The sequence below is a fragment of the Typopeltis vanoorti genome, chromosome 14, assembly GCF_054136105.1.
Source record: "Typopeltis vanoorti isolate ZY-2024b chromosome 14, IOZ_Tvanoo_1.0, whole genome shotgun sequence".
Classification (NCBI taxonomy): Eukaryota; Metazoa; Arthropoda; class Arachnida; order Uropygi; family Thelyphonidae; genus Typopeltis; species Typopeltis vanoorti.
Genome location: NC_143562.1, coordinates 54,357,066 through 54,371,873, shown reverse-complemented (window position 1 = coordinate 54,371,873; position 14,808 = coordinate 54,357,066). Strand labels below are relative to the sequence as shown.

Here is a 14,808-nt window from a genome sequence, read left to right as displayed (position 1 = left end):
TTAAACAATCTAGTCATAGGGATTAGCAATTCCCGAGCACATTCTCGTTATACACGATCCGATATACCGTCCAAACCCATAGCTGTATTGACATGCAGATTCTGTAATATCCTATGTACATCGACTTCCACTATCCTTACTTCCACATTAATCTCTGCCATATCGATGACTACACTCTTGAAAAATTATTATTTAATAATTCAACCAGTTCGTCTACTTCAGTCACTTCCCTACCGTCTGCATTCTTCAGAACCGTTCTACTGTGGTCATTCTTTCTTTTGGTTGCCACATATTGAAAGAGCTCTTTCGGATTACTGTTGGCTCGTCCAGCTAATCTTATACTGCAAATTTGCTTTCCTTACCATACGGCCTGTGCTTCATGGGCTTGCTTTTCTATATCTATGAATCTCTTCCACATAATTCGCTTTCTTTTTAACAGAAAGTTATTTTCCTAACGTATATCATCACTATTAAAGTTATTTTCCTAAAGCATATCATCCCATGGTAACACTCCAAGTAATTTACTGATTGCGAATAATTTTTCGCAAATATTCATGTCACGAAATACCCATATTCATATTTATATTTATAAATATGAATATATGAATTATTATATAAATTATTTAGCTGTTTGCTGTGTGAAGTTGCATACATCGTAACACTACATGACATGCGTGCAAAATTTACTGGTTTACGACAAGCTTTTTTTTTAGAATGAAACTCGTCTAATACGAACATCATACAAGGATGCATTATCTATCATTAATACTTCGTAATTAGCAATTACGAAGTATTAATGAACAATGAACAATTATTAATTAGCAGTTAATTTAATATGAATTCATTTACTGCAAGAAATTTTTATAATAATAATTATTATTATTAGGATTAGCGTTCTAATAAAGAGCATTTTCGATAGAAATTTTATTTCGTTTTTTTTTTTTTGGTATTTATTACATTCCATATTGAAGGATAAGGCAAAAAGCGTAATATTTTCTAAATCTATATCTTCGTTAAAAATCAAAAAATCTAAACTTTCTTAATCAAAAATTAAAGAATAAATAATATAAACTCTCTACATCAAAAATTAAAGTAAAAAGTATGCAACCTTCTTTAAAAATTAAAGATTAACTTGCCCACCGGCTTCAGAGTGACTACGAGTACTTTTTTGAAACTCCAACAAAAATCTGTTTACACATTTGCACAAATGTAATAACACAAATTTATTTATACAAATGGCTACGCAATCGATCACAAACGCGGACTCTTTAAAAATTAATTGTCAGCATCGACGCGACCTCTAGCGTTTTCCGCTAGCAAAGTATTTGTGATATGCAGTTTTTTTTGTAAAAAAAATCATTTAAAAAAATGCAATATCGTATTGAATTGATCAACTTTCTATAATTTAATATAAAAAGAAACAGAGCAATATTAAAAAAGATTACAAATTACCAATGTCAATATACTAATATATTAGTTAATAGAAAGCATTACAAGATTTATTTATTTATTAGAATATATGCACTTGGTTTAATTATAGTTTCAGACTGTTTAATTTTTGGCCGTATTTGCCGAAAGGATTTTTTTCCCTTTAACATTAACGTTTTATTTATCATCTTACAGAGCATTCACATATATATATATATATATATTTTTTTAGAGTAGTCTTAATAGTAGTCACTATGGATGGTAATTTATAGTTTGCAATGGGATAAGGTTACATTTTTAAACAGCATTTATAATATAACAGTAAGTTATATATATTTTACAATTTTTTGCTTTTTAATGTTTTTAACCGCCAGCACTTCAATGTAATAAGCAATTTTTTTTTTCCTTTCTGTTGATCTCAGTTGAGATGTACTGTCTCAGCTTGCATCCTCGAAGCTTTTTAATGAGCTTATCTGAGGATGACACTGGTTATATATATATATATATATATATATATATATATACACACATTTATTATTTTTTATTTTTATTATTGATTTGATTGCTGTGTTGGAAGTAGGCTGATGTTTGGGAAGTCAAATGAATGACCTGAAAGGTCTGATCAAAGTGAAATTGCCGGTATGTTACAGAATCTGTCTTGGTGGTTCACATTTTTATTGTGGTCTCTTCTTTTGAACTAATTAGGAGACTTTTTTTTTCCACTGTGGCAGCCTTTCTATGTCTTCTGAGCTTTTAATTTGTATCGGTTTTGAAGTTTGTGACTTCCTCAAGAATATATTGGCATCTCTGATCCACAAAAATTGGTAATTTTAATAGTAATAATAATAATTTCGTACTAGCAAGATTAAATTTTATTAAATTTTATATTTTGCACTGTATAAAAAATTTTCCAACCCAGTTTAAATTGTAGTAGGATCATTCCGTTTGCCTCGGTAGTTCATCGGTTTCAAAGAGGTCCTTTGGTCAACAAGACTTGAGTTCGAAGACCGTCTAGGAAGCGAAGAACTTTTATCAAAGCGCTTTAGCTGAAAGTGAGTGAGTCTCATTCAGTGGTAGAAGAATTTTCCCTTTCGGAAACTAATTTTCGCCTGCAACTAGCAGATGAAAAACATGCAAATTTACAAATGCAAATATAAATTTAGGCGTAAGACTACCTTATCCTAAAATGATGGTTATGATAACCTAACAGGCCCTAACTTTAAGGACCTTTTATATCGTCGATTATTATTATTAGAATCAATGATAGTGTCAAATTTAAGCAAAACATCCTTTCTTTTAGGCTTACACGGTGATCCGAATACATTTTGGATTCACGATTCAAAGAAAGGAAGGGAAAAAAATACAAAGGATTCACGGTAGTTGTCTCCATAATTTTCCAAAATGTATTAAGCAAAACATATATATTTATAGAAGGGCCAACGAGACGGAGTTCAGGAGCCGGTGAAAAAAAACGTTGTCTTTCCCCAAGGAAGGGTGGACTGACTAATAATGATATTATCGAGAAGGACAAAAAAGATATGCAACACCATCTCACCTGACAATTTGTACTGGTCTCCTTTTCTCTCTCTCGTTGCCCCTGGTTTACATGTAATAAGTACACAAATATATTCCAAAGTTCTTACTGTTGAAGCAATAAAAAGTTAAAATCTCTTAAAGTTTGAAGTAATTTCAATTTCGAACTAAAAATCTTGGATCAATTTAATGGCAAAATTAGGCGATACAAAAATCTATCGAGAATGCAATACAAAATAAACAAGTGGAAAAGAACAAAGTTACTTTATGATAACTTTACCTTGTGAAGGGGTAGATATTGGCTTACTACCGACTTACAAATGTTAGTTATAAATGAGTTAAATCTACTCCTTTCTTATTGAGCTTGTTTCATGAAGTATAACTAAAGAAATTAATCATACAGAAATTCAACGTTTTCACTTCAAAAACGTGATGGTTTATAGGTTTTCATATAATGACAGTTTTGAGCACTTTTTTGTATAATACTGCTGGATTTACTTAACGGTTTTTCATGCTTCACGAACGAATGAATTCATAATTCAAGACTTCTGCTGCTTATATGTAGTGTGCTTTGAGTTGTTTCAGTTACTTTGTAAAGAAGTTACGCCTATAAGAGATCACTGCTTTGTATATCAGTATCTGTAGAAGAAAAATCATGCACATTTGGGAATGAATAACTTAACCAGGCTGAATTGAAAAGGCATAAAAAAGTTAAATGTTTTTTTCTTTCTTTCTTTCTTAAAGCAATCCATATTCAAGTCTCTTCAATTGAGAGGCATTGCACAGTGCCCACCCTAGAGATATCTTTAATGAACAATACGACAATATAAATTTCAGTGTAAATCGAAAACTAATATTCAAGATGGAAATCTGTAAAGCTGAGTAGTTTCCATATTATTATTGTTTTGACACATGAACTAGTAAGAAGGTAATTGAAATAAAAATAGTAGAAATATAGTTGATGTTTTCCCAATAGTTTGTCGAAATGACATCTCATGCATAAGTTAAAGAAATAACTATACAGGTGTTCCCGTGAGTTTTATAAAAATAATATTGTCTTTTCCACTTAAGAAAAGTATTCAAGAAAGAAAGAAAACAAAATTAGTACTTCAGGTGAAAATTTACTGGAATTATTAATAGATTATAAAGCCAGATAATGACTTTAAAACGAAATTAAATTACTTTGGGCTTTCATTTATGACATAAATACTTCCTTCTCATGAAAACTTGGTGAAAGTTATTTATGGAACTAGTACACTTATCCACCGCCATGCTTTTCTAATCAGATATATTCGTAGGTTTATTTTCCTTTTAAAAAGAATGATTAAAAATTATTGTTTAATGAAATATTTTTAGAAATGAATTACAAAATTGTGTTCTTACCCATTTTTGACTAGCGGAAGTAAAAAAAGGTCAGATAACTTGTTGCTCGCGAGTCCCATGTAGTTTACTCATTTTTATCTTTTTAATAGCAGCTCAAATTCATCCTTACATTTTACTAATGACTAAGGCGGATTGAAGTTTCTTCGATAATGCCACTACATCTTCAGGTACTGTGTTAGTAATCTAATACAAACTACAGGTGTTCACTTGATTTCATATCTTGGGATTGTAGAAGATGGTAAAGATGCCATCTGATTTCATTATCACGATGTTTCGTAAATCATCGGGCGAAGGGTCATTACTCTCACAATAGAGACGTAAACATTAGATAATAAGAGATGCTGAAATGTGGTACAGTAATATTTTGCATTTCATTTAGAAATGTCATGTGGTCTAATTGTGAACATTTCTAGAGTTGTATTTTTATTCCATTTCTTGCACTCATACAGTGCTGATACTGTATTAGATAGATATATGCCTTCTCTGCAAAAGAGCAAAAATTCTGAATTCCTGTAATCGTTGTACCCTTTTTTACAAACCTGAGACACTTCTCACAAGTCACATTGCTTGTAAGAACTTCTAGAGTTTGCTATAATTCCATTTGAAACTGTTTACGAAATTACTGCAGAAATTTAGCATATATTATGTTCCTTCGCGTCCTTTGAATGTGTATTTTCTTCGAGTTACGTTAAAAGTATTAAAGTTAACTTCTGACGTAAACATTTGCAACGAAACTTAACTGAAAACGTTAACTCATTATTTTCTTTATGGCATTCTAGTTCATCTGAAGTTCATCTCCTACAGGAGATGTTGCTGTTATGGTTGAAGACCATGAGATCAGTGTATAATGTTGTATAAATTATCTTCTGTCCTGTTTGTCAGTTTATTCGAGGCGAAAAACCCCTCAATATTCACTTTCAGTTGAAAACTGCTTATTCAAAGTCTTTTGCATCCCAGATGGGATCCGAACGCAGTTCTTTCCTAACAAAGAGGCTCGTTGATACCAGAGCTACGGATACTCCATCCTATAACAGGGATGTTCAACCCGTCGATCGCGGAGCGATTTTTGGTCGACCTCTTGTGTATTCCTTCTCACTTACATATTTAATTAAAACTGAAAACATAATATTTTATTTATCATTATTGGGTATTATTTTTAATTCGCTTTAAGTTGTTTATTTATTTTTCGTTAAAATTGTCAAATCAGTAATTTTCTTATAAGTCCGGGTAAATGAATTAATTTAGATCAGTGGAAGTCAAACAGCGAACCGCTTGAATACGATTATAAGCAAAGTGTAAAAACTCGATTGCAGCTTAAATATTAAATATTCCAAAGCATATTATATCGATTTTTTACTTAGGTTAAGTTCCATGTGAACATTGTAAAAAAATAAACTTTGTTTGTCTCGGTATAGTTTGCATTAGGTGTTTTTGTAAATAACTCTTTTGAAGCTAACTGTATATACTGCTTTAATAAGAATGTGTTAGAGTGTTAAAAACAAAGGCAATGTTTTTGTCGCCGAAGCTGTACATGGCGGCACTATAAAGATTGTTATTGAAACTTGTATGCATGAGGAAGGCCTGCAGGCTCTAAGTGTAAACATCTCTGAAGTCAGTCAGAAAGAGTTCAAACAACTTTCCGATGGCCGGCAACTTACAATCAAAAGAAAGCGGAGGAGAACAAAAGGCGTGCCGAACTTGAAACTTAAGATGAAAGACTCATACCGATTCTTTGGGGGTTGCCAAATTTCATGCGAGGTCTAAGAGGAGGCCTAATAAAAAGGTACTGAAGCAAGCTGAAGGGGTCCCGGTTCCAGAATTTCTGTCAGAGAGGAGGCCGCCCGGCCCAGAGTCGCCGTCAGAGAGACTGCCCGGATTCACGTTGGTTGAGAGAGGAGTTTCCCGCTTCCAGAAAGGAGCTTCTCGGGTCGAGACGTACGTCGAGACTAGAGAGACTACTTCTAGGCCGCAGACAAGGTTTCAAATTGCCGAAAGGAAGAGTTCCAATTGCTGGAGAAAAGTTTCCAGGCCAGGTTAATGTCAGATATTCACTAGTGTGTTGCGTTTTCATTGCAATTTGATGAATCAAACGACTTCACTGATATTGCTCAGTTAATGGTATTTATTCGCATGGTATTTCAAGATTATTCGAGTAAAGAACTTTTGAAAATTATACCATTATTGGGAAGGACTAGGGGAGAAGACATTTTTTCGGCATTTCATGAATTTGTGAAACAACACAAACTTCCGCTTTTTAAACTTGTGTCTATTACTACTGATGGTGCTCCTGCAATGATAGGTAATAAATCAGCTTCATTTCATTATGTAAAAACGATGACAAATATCCAGATTTTTTAACCTACCACTGTACTGTGTAGTAAAAGATTAAACACAAAAGATGTTTTGGATATTACATTAAAAATTGTAAATTCTGTTCGAGGATAAGCCCTGCAACGGCGGTTATATAAATTACATGCAGATGATGATGATAGGGAACTTCTGTTGTACGATAATGTTCGCTGGCTCAGCAGAAGTCAATTTTTTAGAAAGATTTCTTGTATTAATTAACGATATAAAATTTTTTTGAAGAAAAAGGAGATATTTATCCACAATTGAGTGATAAAAGATGGTTGTTACACTTATCATTTTTAGTAGATTTCTGTACGAAATTAAGCAATTTAAATTTAGAGTTACAAGGTACAGATAAATATTTAATTGACATGTTAAGTTCAATAAAAACTTTCCAACAATACGTACTTTTATTAAAGAAATATATAAATGACCGCGAATTTATACATCTCCCATAATTATTAGAATTTTTTCAACAAAATCAAGAAATGCTTCGCTATGATTTAAAATAATTTATTTGTGAAATAGAATTAGTTGAGGAAGAAATAAATTCAAGATTTAAAGATTTTAATAAAACTGAAATGATTGTATCTTTTATCAAAAATCCATTTCAAGAAAACTTGAAATGGATTATTGATATAAACCAAGCTGAAGTAGGACTTGAGATAATAAACATTCAGAATAGTTTACATTTAAAATCAATAAACAATGAAATCATTTGGAAGTATGCACATGAAAAATTCCCAATATTAACTGATATTGTGCGAAAAATTCTGTCGTGTTTCGGATCGACATACTTGTCTGAAGCCGCTTTTTCAAATATGACCGTCATAAAAAATCAATTAAGAAACCAAATTGCAAATGATCATTTGGATGATTGTCTGCGATTGTCCACTTCTTCATATCAATTTGATTATGAAAATATTGCGAGGTCCAAACAATGCCAAATTTCACATTAACTTTTTTTTTAATCAACCAGCATTTCCTGTAACTTGTGAGTTTGTAATCAATCTCTTGTTTTTTCTAACTTTGGTTTTCCAAAATAGAGAAATAAATATTTTATTCCAATATATATTTTTTTTTTTTTTGTTGTATTAAAATATTTGTTGTATTAAAATAATTAAAAGTGATAAATAAATTTTTAAATACACAAATAAAATATTTAGTTGTGTATTTTGTTTTAGTTGTTTATTTTTAGTTGTTTATTTGTGCGTAATCAGATATCAGGTTGCGGGAATATAAGAGATCTATATAAGAGAGTAGATCGCCGAATAACTTTTTATAGAAAAGTAGCTCGCGCAGTCGATCCCATCTTCCAATAATTTTTATCTACTTTTTTTTTTTGTGATGGTAAATCCGTTTTGATTCTGACTGCTTTATTATTGTTTAGAATATTTTCACTACTCCGATGAAGAACCTACATTTTACTCTGCAGAATCTCAATTGTCGTTTCTTCGAAAGTCCTATATTTCCACAGTCGTTGTAATGGTTCTTCCTACTTACCGACTACCAACAATAAAATCTCTCTAGAATTCGGATATGCTACATTATTCCCATCTTGAAGTAGAGGGCCAAGAAAGATTGGTTTTCCTTCCAGACCAGAAAGTATATGCTCTCAGATTTGTCCTAAAAAATATAACACTTTCACTAATGGCGTTGCTATTTGTGTCCCTAAGCTGGTAAGTCTGCTATTGCACTAGTGAGCGCGAAGGTCTTTGTTTGATTTGGCAATCATTTTTTCTGCTTGCGAGAAGCAAAACATCTCTGTTCTCCTTCTCCATTCTTGCTACATTTCTTACATCATTCTGCTACATCTGTTGCACTAAGTGATGATTTTTGTTGCGTAATTTTGGACTGCCATCTTTCATACTAGAGAAAAATTGTACTTTTTCAAGTACAATTTTTCTCTAGAGCAAGAAATAGGATTATATAGCTCTTAACTCATCCATGATACCAATAAGGTTTTACATCATTTCATGGATGGGATACACATCAAATATTGATAGCTCAATAAAGGAAATTCAAGAAGGTTCGGTAACTGTTTTGATGTCATGAACTGTATGATGCATTAAAGAGAATAAATAACTGATTACATTCATGAAAAATACCACAAACATATTATATTTTGCAAAACACGTTTCGAATATTTATAAATAAAAGCTGTGGAAAATGCATATCGAGTTAAGCTAATAAACATCCATCACTCCTGTCCGAAAATGTGAAACGTACCTAAAGGGACATCAAACCAGATTTATTTCACGACTTCATTGTGTTGTAAGGATGATGAGAAAGAAAACCTAACAAATAACAAACGAAGTCCAAATTTTATATTTTTTAGGGGTCGTAGAAAACTTTCATAAATACCTAGAAGGTCTACTTTTGCTATTTTTAAAAAAGCATTTTAAAAAATGCAAGCACACATTAATTACCGTTCTCCTAAAAACGCGATCGATAGGATGCCGTGATGGAGACTCCAAGAAAACCCGAGTTTCGTGCAATAATTGCCTTTCTAAAGTGCATTCATTCTACCTAGAAGCCCGACAACGAAGTGCTTTCAACCAACTCTTAATTTGCCTCGACAATATTCAAAAAACACTTCCAACCTCCCTAAAGATTTTAACGCGATATTATGCTAGCAATGTAAAATAAGAATCTTGCACCTACGAACAATTAAAATAATTTGGATAAGAAAAGTAGCGACCTAATATTAACAATTAATATCAAGTCATAATAGTTCAAAATTAAATTTCTGGCGTTTTTAAAAACTTAAAAATAGCTTTGCAAATACGGTTAACTCCTCCTTTGTATAACAAATACCTTAGAATGCTATTCGATCCAACTTTAAAATTGACTGTTCACATAGAAAACAAACTATTCTCAAAATAACTCAGGAACAAATTAAAATACATCCCATTCCTCAGAATATATATCCCTCTTAGAATATATTTTGCTGTAAGGTCCTGTTCATTCTGTATTTTCTCATGTTCATGGAAGTTTGCTAAGAATGCTGGAAGAATACAGTATAGTGCGGCCGAAATGATTTATCACTTTAAAAGAGAAACACAGACGCCTATACAGCGTTTCTATTTGAGGCAGTTCATTTTGTTTCAGAAAATTGGTGAACTTAAAGCAAAAGAGACTACATACATGAATATGTTCGAAGAGTTTATGGAATGGATGGTTTAAAAAATCAATTGGACTTTTTACCATTGACAGAAATGAAATAGAAGTATAAAAATAATGAAATAATCTTAATTATCTCTTCCAATATTTTTGTGCTTTTCGTAAAGGTATCATTAAGACAGAATGATCAAAGAAGGATGCAAAAAATATCCTAGTCATTAAGTGATGCCCTCCGAAAGGCTAACCCTCTCAGAGGCAGTAGACACGTGGAAGGTCTTCTGAATGAAATAGCTCTAACTGGAATGATAGCGTTAAAATAAATAAATAACTGGTTAATGGATTTTAGATTAACATGGCTAATTAAGCAGAGTAGTTAGTAAGCTAGCAGGAGAGTCTTAGGAATGGCAATCTTCTTAATCTTTGAGAATCCCTAAAACAACCATAAGTATCGACATCCTTTTTTTTTTTTCCATTTTGTTCTTGCGTTATCCTTCCAATGAACAGTGGTTACATGTGGACATCTTACAGCTTAGTTCTTCCGTCTAGGCATCTTACAGTGTAATCCTTCCATCCGGGTAGCATAATAGAACTCTTCCAATGTAGATTTACATCGTATGCTCTCCCTGAAGAAACTGTTTTAGTTGTTTCTTTCTAATATAATTTATGTTGCATTCTGTTAATTCCTTCTTCTGTAAAATCGAATTTGGAAAATTCCATTTTCTTGAAAAGAAGTCTGCTTTTTTTCTTTTGATTATTAATATTATTGGCGGTTGAAACTTTATTGTAATCATGTATCTTACCGCTGTAATGTATGCGTTGATAAGGTAAGGCTGTTTTTTTTTTGTTTTAATTACAGGGAAAATAATTCTATTTTGCGATATTATGATAGTATATGTTTGTATATCGTGACTCTATAAAAATTAGCAAACAAAAATCGGCTGAAAACGTTTAGTCGTAAATGACGTTTTCTGGAGAGGGTTACGTAGATCTTTACTTATAAAGCTTGAAGGTCATGTGAAATCACAGGGAAGTAAGTAAAGTGAAGAAAACCAAATAAAACGTACGATATATAAAAAAGGTCCATAAGGTTCCTTGTTTTTTGTACGCTACTTTACTTCTGCCAAACAAGATAAACCGACTGGAAGAGTACAAGAAGTATTTCGATACTACTGGCGGCTCATCCAGTCTTATGGATAAAGGTTCTAGATTAGTTTTTTGTAGTCCACATTAGGAAAAAAAAAGAATCAGTTGCTCTCCAGATTATATGTATTATATTTCAGCACACATTTTACTTCTTTATAGTTACTAATACCCAATAATTCAGATAATATTTAAATAACATTATCACTTTATAGTGGTATATTTCTTCAGTAATGTTTGCAGAATATAAAGTTGAATTTAAACTTGATCTTTATCAAATTTGGAAGACGTAATCAGCCAGTGAGATTTTTTTTCTGAAGTTCATTTTTTTGAAATTCCATTATTTGCAAATATAAAATATAAATAAATAATTTCTTAATGATTTTTCTAATAGGCCTGTGTAGCTCAGTGGAAGTGGCGCTTGTTACTCTTTTGCGCTTGCCGCTCGAAGTTAGACCTAGGTTTAAGTCTAATCGCCGACTGGAGGAACGTTTTCTAAGCCTATCTTCTTCCTTCACTTGTGAAAGAAGGTCAGAGCTGTTAAGAAATGACTATCCACTAAGAAGTTTCTGTTTCTCATTCAAATATATATCCTAGTCCTGTTCAGAATTTACTTCCATCTGTTCAGAGGTCAGTGTCCATAAAATGATCGCTAAAAAGTGAAGGTAGATCGCTAAAAAGCGACAACATCGTTTGACAGTTTGCTCTAAGATTCGATGTTAATTCCAGTTACAAACACAATGCCTATTCATAATGTTGTTGAGTTAGTCGAAACAACCAAATAACATGGAATCAGTGCCATGTGGAGATAGCCAAATATTAGTTCTCTGTTTTGTATCACCTGGATTATCTACTTGTCAAGTTGCACCAAGTATGATACAAAATATTGAGCTTGATTTCTCATTCTTATTACTTGGAACTGCACTTTCGCCTTTTGCCAGTCCTTCACATCAAGATAGTAGTTCCATGATGAAGATGATGTCTTGGGATGCATCCAGGCTTATTGCGCTAAGCAATCATGAAGTACATGATCAGCAGCTTCCACTACAAGATCAGAATGTCACTCAGGAGAAGATGCAGAAGTCAGTTCATTATCCTTGGATGTCCTTGTCATAACATCAGTGTGAGGTATGTTGCAGATGCTGCATAACCAAAAGCATGATATGAAATTGCATGAAAATATCAGACATGAATCTTCGTGTTACTATATATTGGATCCAGATGTGAAAGTAGAGTTGATGAAGATGAGGCAAGAGATACAATGAAATGAAAAGAATTACGGACATACATGGAAGGGTGAAAAAGAGTGGAAGGAAAGATGTAACGAATGATTCAAGAGAAGATGCAGAAGTAGCACTCTATGGAGATTCCATTATTAAAGGTGTAGTAAACGAGAAAGTGCATAAGCTTTGTTTTCCTGGAGGTTGAATGAGCAGAGTGATTAAAGCGTTGGATATGAGGAATTAGAGAACAAAAGAGTTGGTGGGTGTGCTCAGGACGAATGATTTGGATGGGAACAAGGAAAATGTCAAATTGGATATTAGGAGATTATTAAGGAGAGTAAAAGATAACAGTGTCGTAGGAAAGGTAGTCAGTGTGTTGCTAAGGTATGATAATGATGAAGGCAGCGAGCAAAGATTACGAATGAGATATGTTAGCACAGTTATATGAGGAGAATGGGGTGCATTTTGTGAATGTGTGAGGTGAATTTGAGGGACAGATGGAATTGTTTAAAGACGATGGGCTGCATTTAAATGGTTTTGGTGTGAGTCGGCTGGAGAGATTGCTGCTGGCACGAGAGGTAATGACTGTAATGAATAGATCTGAGGTGGTGCGAGGTGATATGAAAGAGCAAAAAGCATGGTAGAGAGAGAGAGCGAGAGAGGCTGGCAAACGGAGAGGTGAATATCACGAATGAAGTAAATGAGAGGGTGGAAGCACAACACAAACAGGTAAACGGAGGGAGTCAGGGTTACGGGGAGACACTTTATGATGTGGATGCTGCATTCCGAAGTGAATGTGTGAGTAGGCAATAAAGGATCGAGATGGTCTGAGATGGGTGGGAAGAGTTTGGGTTTGAAGAAAATTGTAGAATTTATGGTTAAAGGAAGAGAAGGGACTGAAGAGTCACATTGGAGAAGTGATGTTCTTAGGACTTGTAGAACCACAAAGGATTTCTTATGTTCATTTATTAATACTAGAAGTATTCGAAATAAGGGAAATGAAATTATTGGATTGATTGAGTTTATTCGCCCCAAAATCAGAAACGGATGGGGCTAAACAGTCGATTAGAGCGCTGCATTGGAAATTGGTTGTGCGATATCGGAGGAGCGATATCCCAGAAGAGGAAAGCTGCTAGTGGTGTACCCCGAGGGTCTGTTTTGGGTTCATTGCTGCTTAATTTGTATGTAAATGATATGGGGAGAGGTTTGAATCGTGATATGCAGTTGTTTGCAGATGATGCAAAGTTAGGGAGAGCTATCAGGAGCAGAGAGGATGCCGTGGCTTTGAAAGAGGACTTGAATACACTGGCTAAATGGGCAAATAAGAGGGGATGTCAATTCAATGTTGCGAAATGTAAGGTTTGAAATTTGGGAAGCAAAGATGGGATGTAGAGTACACAATCGGTGGAAATATCTTGGAAGAGGTAAAGGAAATGAGAGATCTGGGAGTGATTGTGGACATGGACCTAAATAGATTTCTTTCCATATATATATACGATTCATTCAATGTGATTTAATGTAATAATAATAATAATAATAATAATAATAATAATAATAATAATAATAATAATAATAATATTTTCAACTACCAAACACTAGTACTCACTTTTAAGACAGTATTGCTCACACATAATGCCTTTCACGCATCTCAAATTCGCTCATTTCACTGATAATACACTCATCACTCTCAATAGGACATTTTGAGACTCATGACAATTCTGGGTATAAAAATATATCTGGTAATTATTTTTTTTAAAAAAAACGTGTTATTATTATTGTTTTACATTTAAAATATTACTGTAAAAAATGAAAGTTTTTTATTTTGTATTCAGCATTCTGTACTGCAAGTTATTTTGTTAACAAACAAAAAAGCAATGTAATTGTAAAATTGAATCGTCCAAATATAAATAATATTAACGATATTAATTATAATCTGTAGTAAAAATGTATAACAAAATGTAGTATTGTCCTAATTTTTAAAACATATACATGTAAATTATTTGAGAAATAATAAGCTGTTAAAATAATTATTAAGCTGTTAATATTAATAATAATAATAATAATAATAATAATAAGTATTATTATTATTATTTTGCATTCTCCGCTAGGGAGTTAAGTAAATAAATTTTTCTGTCAGCTTAATTTACCAGTTATTGTTATTATCTTCTGCCGCGATGTGCACGTGTTACAATCGTCATGATCGATATTTCATTAAATTGCTTTGGGCCCGTTTTCCTACAGGTTGTTTATCTTAATTTTGTTGAGTAATAAGAGTTGCCAATTTTTGGTGAAAATATTAATTTCCAAAACTGAAGTAAAGTCTTTATTCAATGTACGTAAGTAGAACATTATTCTCTGAGAGAATTTATTTATATAACCGTCAGTTTCATTTTAACGAATCTGTATTTTTGTAACTTTTTTTCCCGTCTGCTTGTACATCGTGCCAAAAACAAACAAAAATACGTTTTTATATATCTTTTGAATATAGACTACAAAAGATATATGCCAATACATGCGTATTTTAAATTGTGAGTCACAACAGGTGTAGTGCAATACACAGGGAAAGTACACCATATTTATAGCTCTCATTTGTGACTGCGGCAAGTCCCGTGTACCAACGCTCGATCAG

The 14,808-nt window shown here is 32.7% G+C and overlaps 1 protein-coding gene across 3 annotated transcripts in view; it reads left to right on the top strand.

The window, feature by feature from the left end:
- Positions 1-14,808, top strand: part of LOC150099485 (E3 ubiquitin-protein ligase MARCHF8-like) — a 184,582-nt gene that overhangs the window by 66,937 nt on the left and 102,837 nt on the right. Inside the window, exon 1 of one of the 3 annotated variants that reach the window (XM_090403696.1) lies at positions 14,396-14,515. The exons of the other annotated variants lie outside the window; for them this stretch is intronic. Within the exon in view, the coding sequence (XP_090259822.1) occupies positions 14,510-14,515 (6 nt within the window). The 5' untranslated portion in view covers positions 14,396-14,509. Of the gene's footprint in view, positions 1-14,395; positions 14,516-14,808 lie in introns of those variants that run through there. 3 annotated transcript variants of the gene reach the window in all.